The sequence below is a fragment of the Pelecanus crispus genome, unplaced genomic scaffold, assembly GCF_030463565.1.
Source record: "Pelecanus crispus isolate bPelCri1 unplaced genomic scaffold, bPelCri1.pri SCAFFOLD_388, whole genome shotgun sequence".
NCBI classification, from domain to species: Eukaryota; Metazoa; Chordata; class Aves; order Pelecaniformes; family Pelecanidae; genus Pelecanus; species Pelecanus crispus.
In genome coordinates, this window is record NW_027461454.1 from 5,434 (window position 1) to 24,656 (window position 19,223).

At 67.6% G+C, this 19,223-nt stretch overlaps 1 protein-coding gene across 1 annotated transcript; it reads left to right on the forward strand.

Moving 5' to 3' along the window:
- Positions 1 to 414: 414 nt before the first annotated feature.
- On the forward strand, positions 415 to 17,272 carry LOC142597038 (nicotinate-nucleotide pyrophosphorylase [carboxylating]-like). Its single transcript, XM_075727471.1, is given in 7 exon segments — positions 415 to 707; positions 1,806 to 1,923; positions 3,848 to 3,965; positions 13,642 to 14,207; positions 16,128 to 16,280; positions 17,029 to 17,169; positions 17,171 to 17,272. Coding segments are annotated over 7 exon segments (1,491 nt in total).
- Positions 17,273 to 19,223: the final 1,951 nt, after the last annotated feature.

Genomic DNA, 19,223 nt, shown 5'->3' on the forward strand with positions numbered 1-19,223 from the left:
AGCAACACCATCACCATCATCACCAACACCACCAACACCGTCACCACCATCACCATCATCACCATCACCACCAGCAACACCATCATCACCGTCACCACCACCAACACCATCACCACCACCAACACCACCATTACCACCATCACCAGCAACACCATCACCAACACCACCAACACCATCACCACCATCACCATCATCACCGTCACCACCAACACCATCGCCACTGTCACCACCACCACCACCACCGTCATGACCATCACCACCACCGTCACCATCACCACCATCATCGCCATCACCACCACCACCATCACCATCATCACCACCACCACCGTCACCATCATCACCACCATCACCACCACAGTCAACATCACCAACATCACCACCAACACCACGGTCACTATCACTGCCACCACCACCATGATCACCAACGTCAACATCATCACCATCACCAGCGTCACCAGCATCAACACCACCACCATCAGCAGCGTCAACATCACCGACACCAACACCACGGTCAGCAACACCATCACCACTGTCAACATCACCACCAACACCATCACCACTGCCTCCGCCACCATCATCGCCACCATCATTGCCACCACCATCACCACCATCGTACCATCTTCATCACCATCACCATCACCAACACCATCACCACCATCAACACCATCACCACCATCGTGTTCACCATCACCACCATCTTCTTCACCGTCACCACCAACACCATCACTGTCACCACCCCCACTGCCATCACCACCATCTTCATCACCATCACCACCACTGCCACACCACCTTCACCACTGCCACACCACCTTCACCACTGCCACACCACCTTCACCACCACCATCACCACCTTCACCACCACAATCACCACGATTATGTTCACCGCCACCATCACCACCACCATCTTCACAACCACCACCATCACCACTTTCACCACCATTACCACCATCACCACCTTCACCATCACCACCTTCAGCACCACCACCCCCACCAGCACCACCTTCACCACCATCTCCACCACCTTCACCACCACCTTCACCACCATCTCCACCACCACCCCCACCAGCACCCCCACCATCACCACCTTCACCACCACCAGCACCACCACCACCACCTTCACCCCCACCAGCACCCCCACCAGCACCACCTTCACCACCTTCACCACCACCTTCACCACTATCACCACCACCACCACCTTCACCACCATCACCACCTTCACCCCCACCAGCACCACCTTCACCACCACCACCACCACCGCCATCACCACCATCACCACCTTCACCACCATCACCACCTTCACCACCACCATCACCACCGCCATCACCACCACCACCACCTTCACCACCACCTTAACCACCACCTTCACCACCACCACCACCTTCACCACCACCTTCACCACCTTCACCACCATCACCACCTTCACCACCGCCATCACCACCACCACCACCTTCACCACCACCTTCACCACCACCATCACCACCACCACCGCCATCACCACCATCACCACCTTCACCACCACCTTAACCACCACCTTCACCACCACCACCACCTTCACCACCACCTTAACCACCACCTTCACCACCACCACCACCTTCACCACCACCTTAACCACCACCTTCACCACCACCACCACCTTCACCACCACCTTAACCACCACCTTCACCACCACCACCACCTTCACCACCACCTTAACCACCACCTTCACCACCACCGCCACCTTCACCACCACCGCCACCGCCCCCACCCCCACCCCCCCCGCCCCCTCCCCGCGCTGCGTCCCCTCCCCACGGGCCGTGTCCCCCCAGCCTCTCCGAGAACCAGTCGCTGCTGCGCATGCCGCCGTGGGTCAACATCTGGCTGGTGGGCTCCATCTGCCTCTCCATGTCCCTGCACTTCGTCATCCTCTACGTCGACCCGCTGCCTGTGAGGGGGCTGGGGCTGCCGGCCGCGGGGCACGTGCTGGCCGTGGGCTGGTGGCCGTGGGGCTGGTGGTGGCCATGGGGCTGCTGGCCGCGGGGCAGGTGGCCATGGGGTGGGTGGTGGCCATAGGGCTGGTGGCCATGGGGTGGGTGGTGGCCGTGGGCTGCTGGCTGTGGGGCTGGTGGCCATGGGGTGGGTGGTGGCCATGGGGCTGCTGGCCATGGGGCTGCTGGCCGTGGGGCAGGTGGCCATGGGGTGGGTGGTGGCCATGGGGCTGCTGGCCATGGGGCTGCTGGCTGCGGGGCAGGTGCTGGCCGTGGGCTGGTGGTGGCCGCGGGGCTGGTGGCCATGGGGTGGGTGGTGGCCGTGGGCTGGTGGCCATGGGGTGGTGGCCGTGGGCTGCTGGCTGTGGGGCTGGTGGCCGTGGGGCAGGTGGTGGCCATGGGGCTGGTGGCCGTGGGGCAGGTGGTGGCCATGGGCTGGTGGCCATGGGGTGGGTGGTGGCCATGGGGGGGTTGGTGGCCATGGGGTGGTGGCTGTAGGGCAGGTGGCCATGGGGCGGGTGGTGGCCATGGGGCGGGTGATGGCCATGGTGGGGTGGTGGTCATGGGCTGCTGGCCCTGGGGTGGGTGGTGGCCATGGGGCAGGTGGTGGCCATGGTGGGGTTGGTGGCCATGGGGAGGGTGGTGGCCATAGGGCTGGTGGCCATCAGGAGTGGTAGCCATGGGGCTGGTGGCCATGGGGAGGGTGGTGGCCATCAGGGTTGGTGGCCATGGGAGTGGTGGCCATGATGGGTTGGTGGCCCTGGGGAGGGTGGTGGCTATGGGGAGGTTGGTGGCCCTGGGGAATTTGGTGGCCATGGGGAGGTTGGTGGCCCTGGGGAAGTTGGTGGCCATGGGGAGGTTGGTGGCCATGGAGTTGGTGGCCCCGGGGAGGTTGGTGGCCCCGGGGAAGTTGGTGGCCCTGGGGAAGTTGGTGGCCATGGGGAGGTTGGTGGCCATGGGGAGGTTGGTGGCCCTGGGGAATTTGGTGGCCATGGGGTTGGTGGCCATGGGGAGGTTGGTGGCCCTGGGGAATTTGGTGGCCATGGGGTTGGTGGCCATGGGGAGGTTGGTGGCCATGGGGAATTTGGTGGCCATGGGGTTGGTGGCCATGGGGAGGTTGGTGGCCCTGGGGAATTTGGTGGCCATGGGGTTGGTGGCCATGGGGAGGTTGGTGGCCATGGGGAGGTTGGTGGCCATGGGGAATTTGGTGGCCATGGGGTTGGTGGCCATGGGGAGGTTGGTGGCCATGGGGAATTTGGTGGCCATGGGGTTGGTGGCCATGGGGAGGTTGGTGGCCCTGGGGAATTTGGTGGCCATGGGGAATTTGGTGGCCATGGGGTTGGTGGCCATGGGGAGGTTGGTGGCCATGGGGAATTTGGTGGCCATGGGGAATTTGGTGGCCATGGGGTTGGTGGCCATGGGGAGGTTGGTGGCCCTGGGGAATTTGGTGGCCATGGGGTTGGTGGCCATGGGGAGGTTGGTGGCCATGGGGAGGTTGGTGGCCATGGGGAATTTGGTGGCCATGGGGTTGGTGGCCATGGGGAGGTTGGTGGCCATGGGGAATTTGGTGGCCATGGGGTTGGTGGCCATGGGGAGGTTGGTGGCCCTGGGGAATTTGGTGGCCATGGGGTTGGTGGCCATGGGGAGGTTGGTGGCCATGGGGAATTTGGTGGCCATGGGGTTGGTGGCCATGGGGAGGTTGGTGGCCATGGGGTTGGTGGCCATGGGGAGGTTGGTGGCCATGGGGAAGCTGGTGGCCCCGGGGAGGTTGGTGGCCATGCAGTTGGTGTCCATAGGGAAGTTGGTGGCCCTGGGCAGGTGGTGGCCATGGGGCTGGCGGGTTGGGGGTCCGGCCCGGCTCAGCCGCCCCCCCCCCGCCCCAGATGATCTTCAAGCTGACGCCCCTGGACCTGGCGCACTGGTTCATGGTGCTGAAGATCTCCTTCCCCGTCATCCTGCTGGACGAGGCCCTCAAGTTCGTCGCCAGGAACTACCTGGAGGGTGAGGGAGGGGCCGCCCGCCCCACGGCGTCCGTCCGTCCGTCCGTCCAGCTGTCCCACCGGCCCCACGGCCCGCCCGCCCCCTCCCCGGCTCCAGGGTCCCCTCCATGCCCCGTGCTCGGCCCACATCTCTCCTGGTCCCTTCCCTGGCCCCTCCATCTCCTCATCCCCAACTCCATCTCCTCGTCCCCTCCTCCATCTCCTCGTCCCCTCCATCTCCTCGTCCCCTCCATCTCCTCGTCCCCTCCTCCATCTCCTCGTCCCCACCTCCATCTCCTCGTCCCCACCTCCATCTCCTCGTCCCCTCCTCCATCTCCTCGTCCCCTCCTCCATCTCCTCGTCCCCTCCATCTCCTCGTCCCCTCCTCCATCTCCTCGTCCCCTCCTCCATCTCCTCGTCCCCTCCTCCATCTCCTCGTCCCCTCCATCTCCTCGTCCCCACCTCCATCTCCTCGTCCCCTCCTCCATCTCCTCGTCCCCTCCTCCATCTCCTCGTCCCCTCCATCTCCTCGTCCCCTCCTCCATCTCCTCGTCCCCACCTCCATCTCCTCGTCCCCACCTCCATCTCCTCATCCCCTCCATCTCCTCGTCCCCTCCTCCATCTCCTCGTCCCCTCCATCTCCTCGTCCCCTCCTCCATCTCCTCGTCCCCTCCATCTCCTCATCCCCTCCTCCATCTCCTCGTCCCCTCCTCCATCTCCTCATCCCCACCTCCATCTCCTCGTCCCCTCCTCCATCTCCTCGTCCCCTCCATCTCCTCGTCCCCTCCATCTCCTCATCCCCTCCTCCATCTCCTCGTCCCCTCCTCCATCTCCTCATCCCCTCCTCCATCTCCTCGTCCCCTCCATCTCCTCGTCCCCTCCATCTCCTCATCCCCACCTCCATCTCCTCATCCCCTCCATCTCCTCATCCCCTCCATCTCCTCGTCCCCTCCATCTCCTCGTCCCCTCCTCCATCTCCTCGTCCCCTCCTCCATCTCCTCGTCCCCTCCTCCATCTCCTTGTCCCCTCCTCCATCTCCTCGTCCCCTCCTCCATCTCCTCGTCCCCTCCTCCATCTCCTCGTCCCCTCCTCCATCTCCTCGTCCCCTCCATCTCCTCGTCCCCTCCTCCATCTCCTCGTCCCCTCCATCTCCTCGTCCCCTCCATCTCCTCGTCCCCTCCTCCATCTCCTCGTCCCCTCCATCTCCTCATCCCCTCCTCCATCTCCTCGTCCCCTCCTCCATCTCCTCGTCCCCTCCATCTCCTCGTCCCCTCCTCCATCTCCTCGTCCCCTCCATCTCCTCGTCCCCTCCATCTCCTCATCCCCTCCATCTCCTCGTCCCCTCCATCTCCTCGTCCCCTCCATCTCCTCGTCCCCTCCTCCATCTCCTCGTCCCCTCCTCCATCTCCTCGTCCCCTCCTCCATCTCCTCGTCCCCTCCATCTCCTCGTCCCCTCCATCTCCTCGTCCCCTCCATCTCCTCGTCCCCTCCATCTCCTCGTCCCCTCCTCCATCTCCTCGTCCCCTCCATCTCCTCGTCCCCTCCTCCATCTCCTCGTCCCCTCCTCCATCTCCTTGTCCCCACCTCCATCTCCTCGTCCCCTCCTCCATCTCCTCATCCCCTCCATCTCCTCATCCCCTCCATCTCCTCATCCCCTCCATCTCCTCATCCCCTCCTCCATCTCCTCGTCCCCTCCTCCATCTCCTCGTCCCCTCCTCCATCTCCTTGTCCCCTCCTCCATCTCCTCGTCCCCTCCATCTCCTCGTCCCCTCCTCCATCTCCTCGTCCCCACCTCCATCTCCTCGTCCCCTCCTCCATCTCCTCGTCCCCTCCATCTCCTCGTCCCCTCCATCTCCTCGTCCCCTCCATCTCCTCGTCCCCTCCTCCATCTCCTCGTCCCCTCCATCTCCTCGTCCCCTCCATCTCCTCGTCCCCTCCTCCATCTCCTCGTCCCCTCCATCTCCTCATCCCCTCCTCCATCTCCTCGTCCCCTCCTCCATCTCCTCGTCCCCTCCATCTCCTCGTCCCCTCCTCCATCTCCTCGTCCCCTCCATCTCCTCGTCCCCTCCATCTCCTCATCCCCTCCATCTCCTCGTCCCCTCCATCTCCTCGTCCCCTCCATCTCCTCGTCCCCTCCATCTCCTCATCCCCTCCATCTCCTCGTCCCCTCCTCCATCTCCTCGTCCCCTCCATCTCCTCGTCCCCTCCTCCATCTCCTCGTCCCCTCCTCCATCTCCTCGTCCCCTCCTCCATCTCCTCGTCCCCTCCTCCATCTCCTCGTCCCCTCCTCCATCTCCTCGTCCCCTCCTCCATCTCCTCGTCCCCTCCTCCATCTCCTCGTCCCCTCCTCCATCTCCTCGTCCCCTCCATCTCCTCATCCCCTCCTCCATCTCCTCGTCCCCTCCTCCATCTCCTCGTCCCCTCCATCTCCTCGTCCCCTCCTCCATCTCCTCGTCCCCCTCCATCTCCTCGTCCCCTCCATCTCCTCATCCCCTCCATCTCCTCGTCCCCTCCATCTCCTCGTCCCCTCCATCTCCTCGTCCCCTCCATCTCCTCATCCCCTCCATCTCCTCGTCCCCTCCTCCATCTCCTCGTCCCCTCCATCTCCTCGTCCCCTCCTCCATCTCCTCGTCCCCTCCTCCATCTCCTCGTCCCCTCCTCCATCTCCTCGTCCCCTCCTCCATCTCCTCGTCCCCTCCTCCATCTCCTCGTCCCCTCCATCTCCTCGTCCCCTCCTCCATCTCCTCGTCCCCTCCATCTCCTCGTCCCCTCCATCTCCTCGTCCCCTCCTCCATCTCCTCGTCCCCTCCTCCATCTCCTCGTCCCCTCCATCTCCTCGTCCCCTCCATCTCCTCGTCCCCTCCATCTCCTCGTCCCCTCCATCTCCTCGTCCCCTCCTCCATCTCCTCGTCCCCTCCATCTCCTCGTCCCCTCCATCTCCTCGTCCCCTCCTCCATCTCCTCGTCCCCTCCATCTCCTCGTCCCCTCCATCTCCTCGTCCCCTCCATCTCCTCGTCCCCTCCATCTCCTCGTCCCCTCCTCCATCTCCTCGTCCCCTCCATCTCCTCGTCCCCTCCTCCATCTCCTCGTCCCCTCCTCCATCTCCTTGTCCCCACCTCCATCTCCTCGTCCCCTCCTCCATCTCCTCATCCCCTCCATCTCCTCATCCCCTCCATCTCCTCATCCCCTCCATCTCCTCATCCCCTCCTCCATCTCCTCGTCCCCTCCTCCATCTCCTCGTCCCCTCCTCCATCTCCTTGTCCCCTCCTCCATCTCCTCGTCCCCTCCATCTCCTCGTCCCCTCCTCCATCTCCTCGTCCCCACCTCCATCTCCTCGTCCCCTCCTCCATCTCCTCGTCCCCTCCATCTCCTCGTCCCCTCCATCTCCTCGTCCCCTCCATCTCCTCGTCCCCTCCTCCATCTCCTCGTCCCCTCCATCTCCTCGTCCCCTCCATCTCCTCGTCCCCTCCTCCATCTCCTCGTCCCCTCCATCTCCTCATCCCCTCCTCCATCTCCTCGTCCCCTCCTCCATCTCCTCGTCCCCTCCATCTCCTCGTCCCCCTCCTCCATCTCCTCGTCCCCTCCATCTCCTCGTCCCCTCCATCTCCTCATCCCCTCCATCTCCTCGTCCCCTCCATCTCCTCGTCCCCTCCATCTCCTCGTCCCCTCCATCTCCTCATCCCCTCCATCTCCTCGTCCCCTCCTCCATCTCCTCGTCCCCTCCATCTCCTCGTCCCCTCCTCCATCTCCTCGTCCCCTCCTCCATCTCCTCGTCCCCTCCTCCATCTCCTCGTCCCCTCCTCCATCTCCTCGTCCCCTCCTCCATCTCCTCGTCCCCTCCTCCATCTCCTCGTCCCCTCCTCCATCTCCTCGTCCCCCTCCTCCATCTCCTCGTCCCCTCCATCTCCTCATCCCCTCCTCCATCTCCTCGTCCCCTCCTCCATCTCCTCGTCCCCTCCATCTCCTCGTCCCCTCCTCCATCTCCTCGTCCCCTCCATCTCCTCGTCCCCTCCATCTCCTCATCCCCTCCATCTCCTCGTCCCCTCCATCTCCTCGTCCCCTCCATCTCCTCGTCCCCTCCATCTCCTCATCCCCTCCATCTCCTCGTCCCCTCCTCCATCTCCTCGTCCCCTCCATCTCCTCGTCCCCTCCTCCATCTCCTCGTCCCCTCCTCCATCTCCTCGTCCCCTCCTCCATCTCCTCGTCCCCTCCTCCATCTCCTCGTCCCCTCCTCCATCTCCTCGTCCCCTCCATCTCCTCGTCCCCTCCTCCATCTCCTCGTCCCCTCCATCTCCTCGTCCCCTCCATCTCCTCGTCCCCCTCCTCCATCTCCTCGTCCCCTCCTCCATCTCCTCGTCCCCCTCCATCTCCTCGTCCCCTCCATCTCCTCGTCCCCTCCATCCATCTCCTCGTCCCCCTCCATCTCCTCGTCCCCCTCCCTCCATCTCCTCGTCCCCTCCATCTCCTCGTCCCCTCCATCTCCTCGTCCCTCCATCTCCTCCATCTCCTCGTCCCCCTCCATCTCCTCGTCCCCCTCCATCTCCTCGTCCCCCTCCATCTCCTCGTCCCCCTCCATCTCCTCGTCCCCTCCTCCATCTCCTCGTCCCCTCCATCTCCTCGTCCCCTCCATCTCCTCGTCCCCTCCTCCATCTCCTCGTCCCCTCCATCTCCTCGTCCCCTCCTCCATCTCCTCGTCCCCTCCATCTCCTCGTCCCCCTCCATCTCCTCGTCCCCTCCATCTCCTCGTCCCCTCCTCCATCTCCTCGTCCCCTCCATCTCCTCGTCCCCTCCTCCATCTCCTCGTCCCCTCCATGTCCCCTCCTCCATCTCCTCGTCCCCTCCATCTCCTCGTCCCCCTCCATCTCCTCGTCCCCTCCATCTCCTCGTCCCCTCCTCCATCTCCTCGTCCCCTCCTCCATCTCCTCGTCCCCTCCATCTCCTCGTCCCCTCCTCCATCTCCTCGTCCCCTCCATCTCCTCGTCCCCTCCATCTCCTCGTCCCTCCATCTCCTCGTCCCCTCCATCTCCTCGTCCCCTCCATCTCCTCGTCCCCACCTCCATCTCCTCGTCCCCTCCATCTCCTCGTCCCCTCCTCCATCTCCTCGTCCCCTCCATCTCCTCGTCCCCTCCATCTCCTCATCCCCACCTCCATCTCCTCATCCCCTCCATCTCCTCGTCCCCTCCATCTCCTCGTCCCCTCCATGTCCCCTCCTCGTCCCCTCCATCTCCTCGTCCCCTCCATCTCCTCGTCCCCTCCTCCATCTCCTCGTCCCCTCCATGTCCCCTCCTCGTCCCCACCGTCTCCGTGTCCCCTCCCCCGCCTCTCACCGCCATCTTCTCGGTTCCTCCCCCATAGCGTAACCTCCCGGCCCCTCCGCCGTCCTCCGCCCGGCCGCAGGTACCCCCGGCTGCGTCCCCGCAACCCACGGCTGCCTCACCCCACGTCCCCGTCACCCCACACCTGTGTCCTCGTCACCCCACACGTCCCTGTCACCCCACCTCCCCGTCACCCCACACCTGTGTCCTTGTCACCCCACAGCTGCATCCCCGTCACCCCACACGTCCCCGTCACCCCACATCTGTGTCCTCATCTCCGCACGGCTGCGTCCCCATCACCCCACACGTCCCCGTCACCCTACGTCCCCATCACCCCACACCTGTGTCCTCGTCACCCCACGTCCCCATCACCCCACACGTCCCCATCACCCCACACCTGTGTCCTCGTCACCCCACACCTGTGTCCTCGTCACCCCACACGTCCCCGTCACCCTACGTCCCCATCACCCCACACGTCCCTGTCACCCCATGGCTGCGTCCCTGTCACCCCACACGTCCCCATCACCCCACACGTCCCTGTCACCCCACAGCTGCATCCCCGTCACCCCACACGTCCCCATCACCCCACATCTGTGTCCCTGTCACCCCACAGCTGCATCCCCGTCACCCCACACGTCCCTGTCACCCCACATCTGTGTCCCTGTCACCCCACACATCCCCGTCACCCCCCATATCCCCCTCACCCCACATCTGTGTCCCTGTCACCCCATGGCTGTGTCACCCTCATCCCCACATCACCGTCACCTTCATGTGTCACCATCACCCCCCACGTCCCCGTCACCCCACATCTGTGTCCCCGTCACCCCACACATCCCTGTCACCCCATGGCTGCATCCCTGTCACCCCACATGTCCCTGTCACCCCACACCTGTGTCCTCATCACCCCACATCTGTGTCCCCGTCACCCCACATCCCTGTCACCCCCCAAGTCCCCGTCACCCCACATCTGTGTCGCCATCACCCATGGCTGCGTCCCTGTCACCCCACACGTCCCCATCACCCCACATCTGTGTCCCTGTCACCCCACAGCTGCATCCCCGTCACCCCACACGTCCCTGTCACCCCACATCTGTGTCCCCGTCACCCCACACGTCCCCGTCACCCCCCATATCCCCCTCACCCCACATCTGTGTCCTCATCACCCCACATCTGTGTCCCCGTCACCCCACAGCTGCATCCCCGTCACCCCACACGTCCCCGTCACCCCCCATATCCCCCTCACCCCACATCTGTGTCCCCGTCACCCCACATGTCCCTGTCACCCCATGGCTGCATCCCTGTCACCCCACACGTCCCTGTCACCCCACATCTGTGTCCTCATCACCCCACATCTGTGTCCCCATCACCCCACGTCCCCGTCACCCCACATCTGTGTCCCCGTCACCCCACACGTCCCTGTCACCCCATGGCTGCATCCCTGTCACCCCACATGTCCCTGTCACCCCACATCTGTGTCCTCGTCACCCCACAGCTGCGTCCCCATCACCCCACACATCCCTGTCACCCCCCACGTCCCCGTCGCCCCACATCTGTGTCCCCGTCACCCCCCACGTCCCCACCCCGACACCGCAGTGGGGAGGGCGGTGATGGGGGGTGGGGGGGCGGAGAGGTTGGGGGGCAGGGGGCGGGGGGGGGCGGGGTCACACCTGACATCACGTGACGTCACCGCGTCCGTCCGTCCCTCCCCAGCCGACGCCGAGGACACCTGGAAGAAGCGGAAGTGACCCCGGGGTCCCCCCGCGCCCGGAGCTGCTCAGCCCCCCCCAGCGCCGTGGGGCACCCCACAGCGCCATGGGGCAGCCCCCTGCCGTGGGGCACCCCATTGCTGTGGGGCAGCCCCCCAGCGCCATGGGGCACCCCACAGCGCCGTGGGGCAGCCCCCTTGCCGTGGGGCACCCCTCGGCGTCGCTTATTTATTGCCAATAAAGGGAAACCACCCCCCCCCACCCGGCCCCACCTCATTTTTGGGGGGCACTTGGGGGGCAGGCACAGTGGGGCGGGGCCACGAATGGGGCAGCCAATCACAGCAGGGGGGGCGGAGACTGCGCTGGAGGGGGCGGGGCTGGGTATCCTGCCCCCCAAGTGCCCGTGGGGTGCAGGCGATGGGGGTGACCCCCATTTTGGGGGGGGGGGTGCCCCCCATTTTGGGGCGCAGCTGCCCCATAGCCCCTCCCCCCACTTTGGGGCTGGGGTGGGTGTGTCCTCAGCCCCCTTGGGGGCGGGGCTTGTGGCGGGGCCCCGCCCTGGGGCAGGGCCATGGGGCCCAAGACCACCCTGACCCCCAGCCCCCGCTTCGGGGCTCACTCGCCCCCCAACTCCCGGCTGCGCAGGTCAGTGGGTCCCGTCCCCCCCCCCAGCCCCACGGCGTGGGGGTCCAGCCCCACTTGGGGGTCCCAGGGTGGGGGAGGGGCTGGGAGACGTGGCCAATCCTGGCCGGACTTTGGACTCGGGGGGGGGGGGGGGGGGGGGGGGAGGGTGGCGGCCGTGGCCCCCCAGGGGGGGAGGGGAAGGGGATGTGGGGCAGGGCTGGGGGGGCTGGGGGGAGGATGTGGGGCAGGTATGGGCATGGGGGGTCTATGGGGCAGGACCCATTGCTTGGGCGTGGCCATGGGGGGCAGGACTCGTACATGGGGGGTTCTATGGGGCAGGACCCACATGGGGGGGGTTCTATGGGGCAGGACCCATTCATGGGGGCTGTCTATGGGGCAGGACATGGGGGTTTCTATGGGGCAGGACCCACACATGGGATGTGTCTATGGGGCAGGACCTGGGGGTTTCTATGGGGCAGGACCCACTCATGGGACGTGTCTATGGGGCTTGCCCCACATTGGGAGTTTGGGGGGTCTATGGGGCAGGACCCACACCAGGGGGTGGGGGTGTCTATGGGGCAGGACCCACTCATGGGACGTGTCTATGGGGCCAGACCCACACCGGGGGGTGGGGGTGTCTATGGGGCAGGACCCACATGGGGGGTTTCTATGGGGCAGGACCCACTCACGGGGGTTTCTATGGGGCAGGGCCTACACATGGAGGGTTTCTATGGGGCAGGACCCATTCATGGGGTGTGTCTATGGGGCAGGACACACTCATGGGGAGTTTCTATGGGGCAGGAAACACACAAGGGGGCTGTCTATGGGGCAGGACACGGGGGTTTCTATGGGGCAGGACCCACTCATGGGGGTTTCTATGGGGCAGGACCCACTCACGGGACATGTCTGTGGGGCAGGACCCACACTGGGAGTTCGGGGTGTCTATGGGGCAGGACCCACATGGGGGGTTTCTATGGGGCAGGACCCACTCACGGGGGTTTCTATGGGGCAGGAAACACACAAGGGGGCTGTCTATGGGGCAGGACACGGGGGTTTCTATGGGGCAGGACACACTCATGGGGGGGTTCTATGGGGCCGGACCCACACTGGGAGTTTGGGGTGTCTATGGGGCAGGACCCACTCATGGGGGTTTCTATGGGGCAGGACCCACACATGGGGGTTTTCTATGGGGCAGGACCCACTCACGGGGGTTTCTATGGGGCAGGACCCACTCACGGGACATGTGTGTGGGGCAGGACCCACGCTGGGAGTTCGGGGTGTCTATGGGGCAGGACCCACTCACGGGATGTGTCTATGGGGCAGGACCCACTCATGGGGAGTTTCTATGGGGCAGGAAACACACAAGGGGGCTGTCTATGGGGCAGGACACGGGGGTTTCTATGGGGCAGGACACACTCATGGGGGGGTTCTATGGGGCCGGACCCACACTGGGAGTTTGGGGTGTCTATGGGGCAGGACCCACTCATGGGGGTTTCTATGGGGCAGGACCCACACATGGGGGTTTTCTATGGGGCAGGACCCACTCACGGGGGTTTCTATGGGGCAGGACCCACTCACGGGACATGTGTGTGGGGCAGGACCCACGCTGGGAGTTCGGGGTGTCTATGGGGCAGGACCCACTCACGGGATGTGTCTATGGGGCAGGACCCACTCACGGGGCGTGTCTATGGGGCCGGACCCACACTGGGGGGTGAGGGGTTCCATGGCGCAGGACCCACATGGGGAGTTTCTATGGGGCAGGACCCACTCATGGGGAGTTTCTATGGGGCAGGACCCACTCACGGGGCGTGTCTATGGGGCCGGACCCACACCGGGAGTTCGGGGCGTCTATGGGGCAGGACCCACACTGGCGAGTGGGGGGGGTCTATGGGGCAGGACCCACTCATAGGTGGTTTCTACGGGGCAGGACCCACACATGAGGGTTTTCTATGGGGCCGGACCCACACCGGGGGGTGGGGGCATCTATGGGGCAGGACCCCGGCACCCCGGCGCCCCTCCGAGCCCTCCCCCCGCCCCACTGCGACCCCCGCAGGCTCCATGGACGCCCGCCCCCCGCCGCTGTGGGCCCTGCCGCCGCCCCACACGCTCCGAGCCCTGGCCCGGGCTTGGTTGGACGAAGACGCCCCAGGCCCGGATCCGGCCTCGGCGGTTGTGGGGCTCGCCCCACGGCGAGCTCAGCTCCTCTGCAAATCGCCGGGGGTCTTGGCGGGCGCCCCCTTCGCCGAGGCGGCGTGGGGGGAAGCGGGGTGCCGGGTGCGGTGGCTGCTGCCCGACGGGGCCCCCCTGCCCCCCAAGAGGACGGTGGTGGCCGAGGTGGAGGGCCCGGGCGCGGGCTTGCTGCTGGCCGAGCGGGTGGCCCTCAACTGTTTGGGGCGCTGCAGCGGGGTGGCCACGGTGGCCGCTCGGGCGGTGGAGCTGGCCCGGGCCGCCGGTTGGATGGGGACGGTGGCCGGGACGAGGAAGACGACGCCCGGGTTTCGATGGGCTGAGAAATACGCCCTGGGGGTGGGGGGCGCCGAGCCCCACCGCTCCGGTTTGGGGGAGCTGGTGCTGCTGAAGGACAACCACCTGGCGGCCGCCCGCGCCCCGCTGGGGCAGGTCGGGGGCGGGGGGGCTGCTGGGGGGCCAGTTGGGGGGCAGTGGGGGGGGTCAATGGGTTGGGACCCCACTTGGGGGGCGGTGGGGGCGGGGGGGGCCAGTTTGGGGGCAGTGGGGGCGGGGGGGCCAGTTGGGGGGCAATGGGTGGGGGTCAATGGGTTGGGACCCCAGTTGGGGGGCGGTGGGGCGGGGGGCCCAGTTGGGGGGCAGTGGGGGGGGGGGGCCCAGTTGGGGGGCAGTGGGTGGGGGTCAATGGGTTGGGACCCCACTTGGGGGGCGGTGGGGCAGGGGGGCCCAGTTTGGGGGCAGTGGGGGTGGGGGGGCCAGTTGGGGGGCAGTGGGTGGGGGGACGATGGGTTGGGACCCCACTTGGGGGGCAGTGCCAGTTGGGGGGCAGTGGGTGGGGGGACGATGGGTTGGGACCCCACTTGGGGGGCAGTGGGTGGGGGGGGGCCCAGTTGGAGGGCAGTGGGGCGGGGGGGCCCAGTTTGGGGGCAGTGGGTGGGGGGGGCCAGTTGGGGGTCAATGGTTGGGGGGACAATGGGTTGGGACCCCAGTTGGGGGGCAGTGGGGGCGGGGGGGTCCAGTTGGGGGGCAGTGGGTGGGGGTCAATGGGTTGGGACCCCAGTTGGGGGGCGGTGGGGCGGGGGGGCCCAGTTGGGGGGCAGTGGGGGGGGGGGTCAATGGGTTGGGACCCCAGTTGGGGGGCAGTGGGGGCGGGGGGGGCCAGTTGGGGGGCAGTGGGGGGGGGGTCAATGGGTTGGGACCCCAGTTGGGGGGCAGTGGGGGGGGGGTCAATGGTTTGGGACCCCAGTTGGGGGGCAGTGGGGGCGGGGGGGGCCAGTTGGGGGGCAGTGGGGGGGGGGTCAATGGGTTGGGACCCCAGTTGGGGGGCGGTGGGCGGGGGGGTCCAGTTGGGGGGCAGTGGGTTGGGGGTCAATGGGTTGGGACCCCAGTTGGGGGGCGGTGGGGGCAGGGGGGCCAGTTGGGGGGCAGTGGGTGGGGGTCAATGGGGTTGGGACCCCAGTTGGGGGGCAGTGGGGCGGGGGGGCCCAGTTGGGGGGCGGTGGGGGCGGGGGGCCAGTTGGGGGGCAGTGGGTGGGGGGGTCAATGGGTTGGGGACCCCAGTTGGGGGGCAGTGGGGGCAGGGGGGCCAGTTGGGGGGCGGTGGGGGGGGGTCAATGGGTTGGGACCCCAGTTGGGGGGGCGGTGGGGTGGGGGGCCCAGTTGGGGGGCAGTGGGGCAGGGGGCCAGTTGGGGGGCAGTGGGGGGGGGGGTCCAGTTGGGGGGCAGTGGGTGGGGGTCAATGGGTTGGGACCCCAGTTGGGGGGCAGTGGGTGGGGGGGCCAGTTGGGGGGCGGTGGGGGGGGGGCCCAGTTGGGGGGCAGTGGGTGGGGGGTCAATGGGTTGGGACCCCACTTGGGGGGGCGGTGGGGAGCGGGGGGGCCAGTTGGGGGGCAGTGGGTGGGGGGGGGCCCAGTTGGGGGGCAGTGGGTGGGGGTCAATGGGTTGGGACCCCACTTGGGGGGCAGTGGGGTGGCGGGCCCTAGTTGGGGGTCAATGGTTGGGGGGTCAATGGGTTGGGACCCCAGTTGGGGGGCAGTGGGTGGGGGGGGGCCCAGTTGGGGGTCAATGGTTGGGGGGTCAATGGGTTGGGACCCCAGTTGGGGGGCAGTGGGTGGGGGGGGCCAGTTGGGGGTCAATGGGTGGGGGGGGCGATTGGGGGGGCACTCCACTTGGGGGTCAATGGGTGGGGGTCAGTGGGTCGGGCCCCCATTTGGCGGGTTCCAGCTGGGGCCACCCCCCCATTTCAGCGCTGCCCAGCCCCATATGTGGGGGTGTGCGCGTGTGTGTGGGGGGGGGTCTCCATGGGGCGCCCCCCCCCCTCTGCCCCACATCCGCCCCACATCTGCCCCCCAGGTGGTGCTGGCGGCGCGGCGGGCGGGCGGCTTCACGCGGCGGCTGGCGGTGGAGTGCGGCTCGGCGGCCGAGGCGGTGACGGCGGCCGAGGCCGGCGCCGACATCGTCCTCTTGGACAACTCTCCCCACAGGTCTGGGAGCTCTGCCCCATAAGTTGTGGGGCTGGGGGTGGTTGGGGGGCAGCCCCACGGCTAACAGGGCCCTGTCAGGTAGGGGCTGCAGGCGGCGGCCAAGGCCAAGGCCGCCATTGTCCTCTTGGCCAACTTCTCCCCCCAAGTCTTGAGGCTCTGCCCCCATAAGTTGTGGGGCAGGGTGGTTGGGGGGCAGCCCCACAGCTAACGGGGCTGCATCCGGCAGGGCCTGCGGGCAGCGGCCGAGGTCAAGGCCGCCATTGGCCGCCATTGTTCTCTTGGCCACTTCTCCCCCCAAGTCTTGAGGCTCTGCCCCATAAGTTGTGGGGCTGGGGTGGTTGGGGGGCAGCCCCACGGCTAACAGGGCCCTGTCAGGCAGGGGCTGTGGGCGGCGGCGGCCGAGGTCAAGTCCCACCCCCATAAGTTGTGGGGCAGGGTGGTTGGGGGGCAGCCCCACAGCTCACAGGGCTGCGTCCGGCAGGGCCTGCGTGCGGCGGTGGCCAAGGCCAAGGCCGCCATCGTCCCGTTGGCCACTTCTCCCCCAAGTCTTGGAGCTCTGCCCCATAAGTTGTGGGGCTGGGGCGGTTGGGGGGCAGCCCCACAGCTAATGGGGCTGCGTCTGGCAGGGGGTGCAGGCGGTGGCTGAGGCCAAAGGCCGCCACCATCTTTTTGGCCAACTTCTCCCCCCAAGTGTTGAGGCTCTGCCCCATAAGTTGTGGGGCGGGGCGGTTGGGGGGCAGCCCCACGGCTCACGGGGCTGCGTCCGGCAGGGCCTGCGTGCGGCGGCGGCCGAGGTCAAGGCCGCCCGGCCGGGGGTGACGGTGGAGGCGAGCGGCGGCATCGGCCTGGAGACGCTGCCCCACTTCCTGGGGCCCCACGTGGACGTGGTCTCCATGGGGTGCCTGACCCACGGCGGCCGCTGCCCTCGACTTCGCCCTCCGCCTGCTCCCCGCCGAGGCCGACCAGGGCCCTGCCCCCCAACTTGTGGGGCTGCCCCCAGGGGCCGGGGGGTGAGGCCGAGCAACTGACCCCCAACTTGTGGGGCTGCCCCAGGGGCTGGGGGGCGAGCCGAGCGCCTGCCCCCCAACTTGTGGGGCTGCCCCAGGGGCTGGGGGGGTGACCAGGGCCCTGCCCCCAACTTGTGGGGGCTGCCCCAGGGGCCGGGGGGGCGAGCTGAGCGCCTGACCCCCAACTTTTGGGGCTGCCCCAGGGGCCGGGGGGCGAGCTGAGTGCCTGCCCCCCAACTTGTGGGGCTGCCCCAGGGGCTGGGGGGCGAGCCGAGCGCCTGCCCCCCAACTTGTGGGGCTGCCCCAGGGGCTGGGGGGCGAGCCGAGCGCCTGCCCCCCAACTTGTGGGGCTGCCCCAGGGGCTGGGGGGTGACCAGGGCCCTGCCCCCCAACTTGTGGGGCTGCCCCAGGGGCCAGGGGGCGAGCTGAGCGCCTGACCCCCAACTTTTGGGGCTGCCCCAGGGGCCGGGGGACGAGCTGAGTGCCTGCCCCCCAACTTGTGGGCTGCCCCAGGGGCCGGGGAGTGACCAGGGCCCTGCCCCCCAACTTGTGGGGCTGCCCCAGGGGCCGGGGGGCGAGCCGAGCCCCTGACCCCCAACTTGTGGGGCTGCCCCAGGGGCTGGGGGTGACCAGGGCCCTGCCCCCCCAACTTGTGGGGCTGCCCCAGGGGCCGGGGGGCGAGCCGAGCAACTGACCCCCAACTTGGGGGGCTGCCCCAGGGGCCGGGGGGCGAGCCGAGCGCCTGCCCCCCAACTTGTGGGGCTGCCCCAGGGGCCGGGGAGCGAGCTGAGTGCCTGCCCCCCAACTTGTGGGGCTGCCCCAGGGCCGGGGGGCGAGCCGAGCGCCTGACCCCAACTTGTGGGGCTGCCCCAGGGGCTGGGGGGCGAGCCGAGCGCCTGCCCCCCAACTTGGGGGGCTGCCCCACACGCACGGCCCCTGGGGACCCCCCCAACCCCATCCCATCACAAGGGGACCCCCAAAAAACCCACCCTGGGCACCCCCCCCGGCCCCACCCCACATCCTGGGGACCCCCAAAAATCCCCCCTGGGGACCCCCCCACCCCCATTCCATCAGGAGGGGGACCCCAAAATCCCCCCTGGGGACCCCCCACCCCCCACCCCACATCCTGGGGACCCCAAAATCCCCCCTGGGGACCCCCCCCCCCCCACCCCACACCCCTGGGGACCCCAAAATCCCCCCTGGGGACCCCCCCCCCATCGAGGGGACCCTGTTGGCCGCGTGCGCGCCCCCCCTCCCCCCCATCCTGTGCCCCCCCCCCCCAAATTTGGGGGTGCGGGGGGGGGGGGGGGGGGGTCCCCCCAAAATCAGCCTTGAATGCAAAAAAATAAAAAAAAAATGCGGCGCTTTATTCCCCACAAATGGGGGGACCCCGGGTTTGGGGGGGGGGGGGTCCCCAAGTTTGGGGGGGGGTCGGCAGGGGGGTTTTGGGGGGGGGCCCCAAGGGTTTGGGGGGGCCCAAAGGGTTTTGGGGGGGGGTCGCGGGGGGTTTGGGGGGGCCCCAAGAGTTTTGGGGGGGGGTCGCAGGGGGTTTGGGGGGGGCCCCAAGACTTTTGGGGGGGGCCCAAAGGGTTTGGGGGGGCTCGCAGGGGGGTTTGGGGGGGCCCCAAGGGTTTGGGGGGGGGGTCGCAGGGGGGGGTTGGGGGGGCCCCAAGAGTTTGGGGGGGCCCCAAGGGTTTGGGGGGGGGTCACAGGGGGGGGGTTGGGGGGGGGCCCCAAGAGTTTGGGGGGTTCGCAGGGGGTTTGGGGGGGCCCCAAGGGTTTGGGGGGGGGGGGTCGCAGGGGGTTTGGGGGGACCCCAAGAGTTTTGGGGGGGGCCCAAAGGGTTTTGGGGGGGTGTCGCAGGGGGTTTGGGGGGGGGGGGCCCCAAGAGTTTTGGGGGGGGGGGTCCCAAGAGTTTTGGGGGGGTCCCAAGGGTTTTGGGGGGTTCCAAGTGGTTG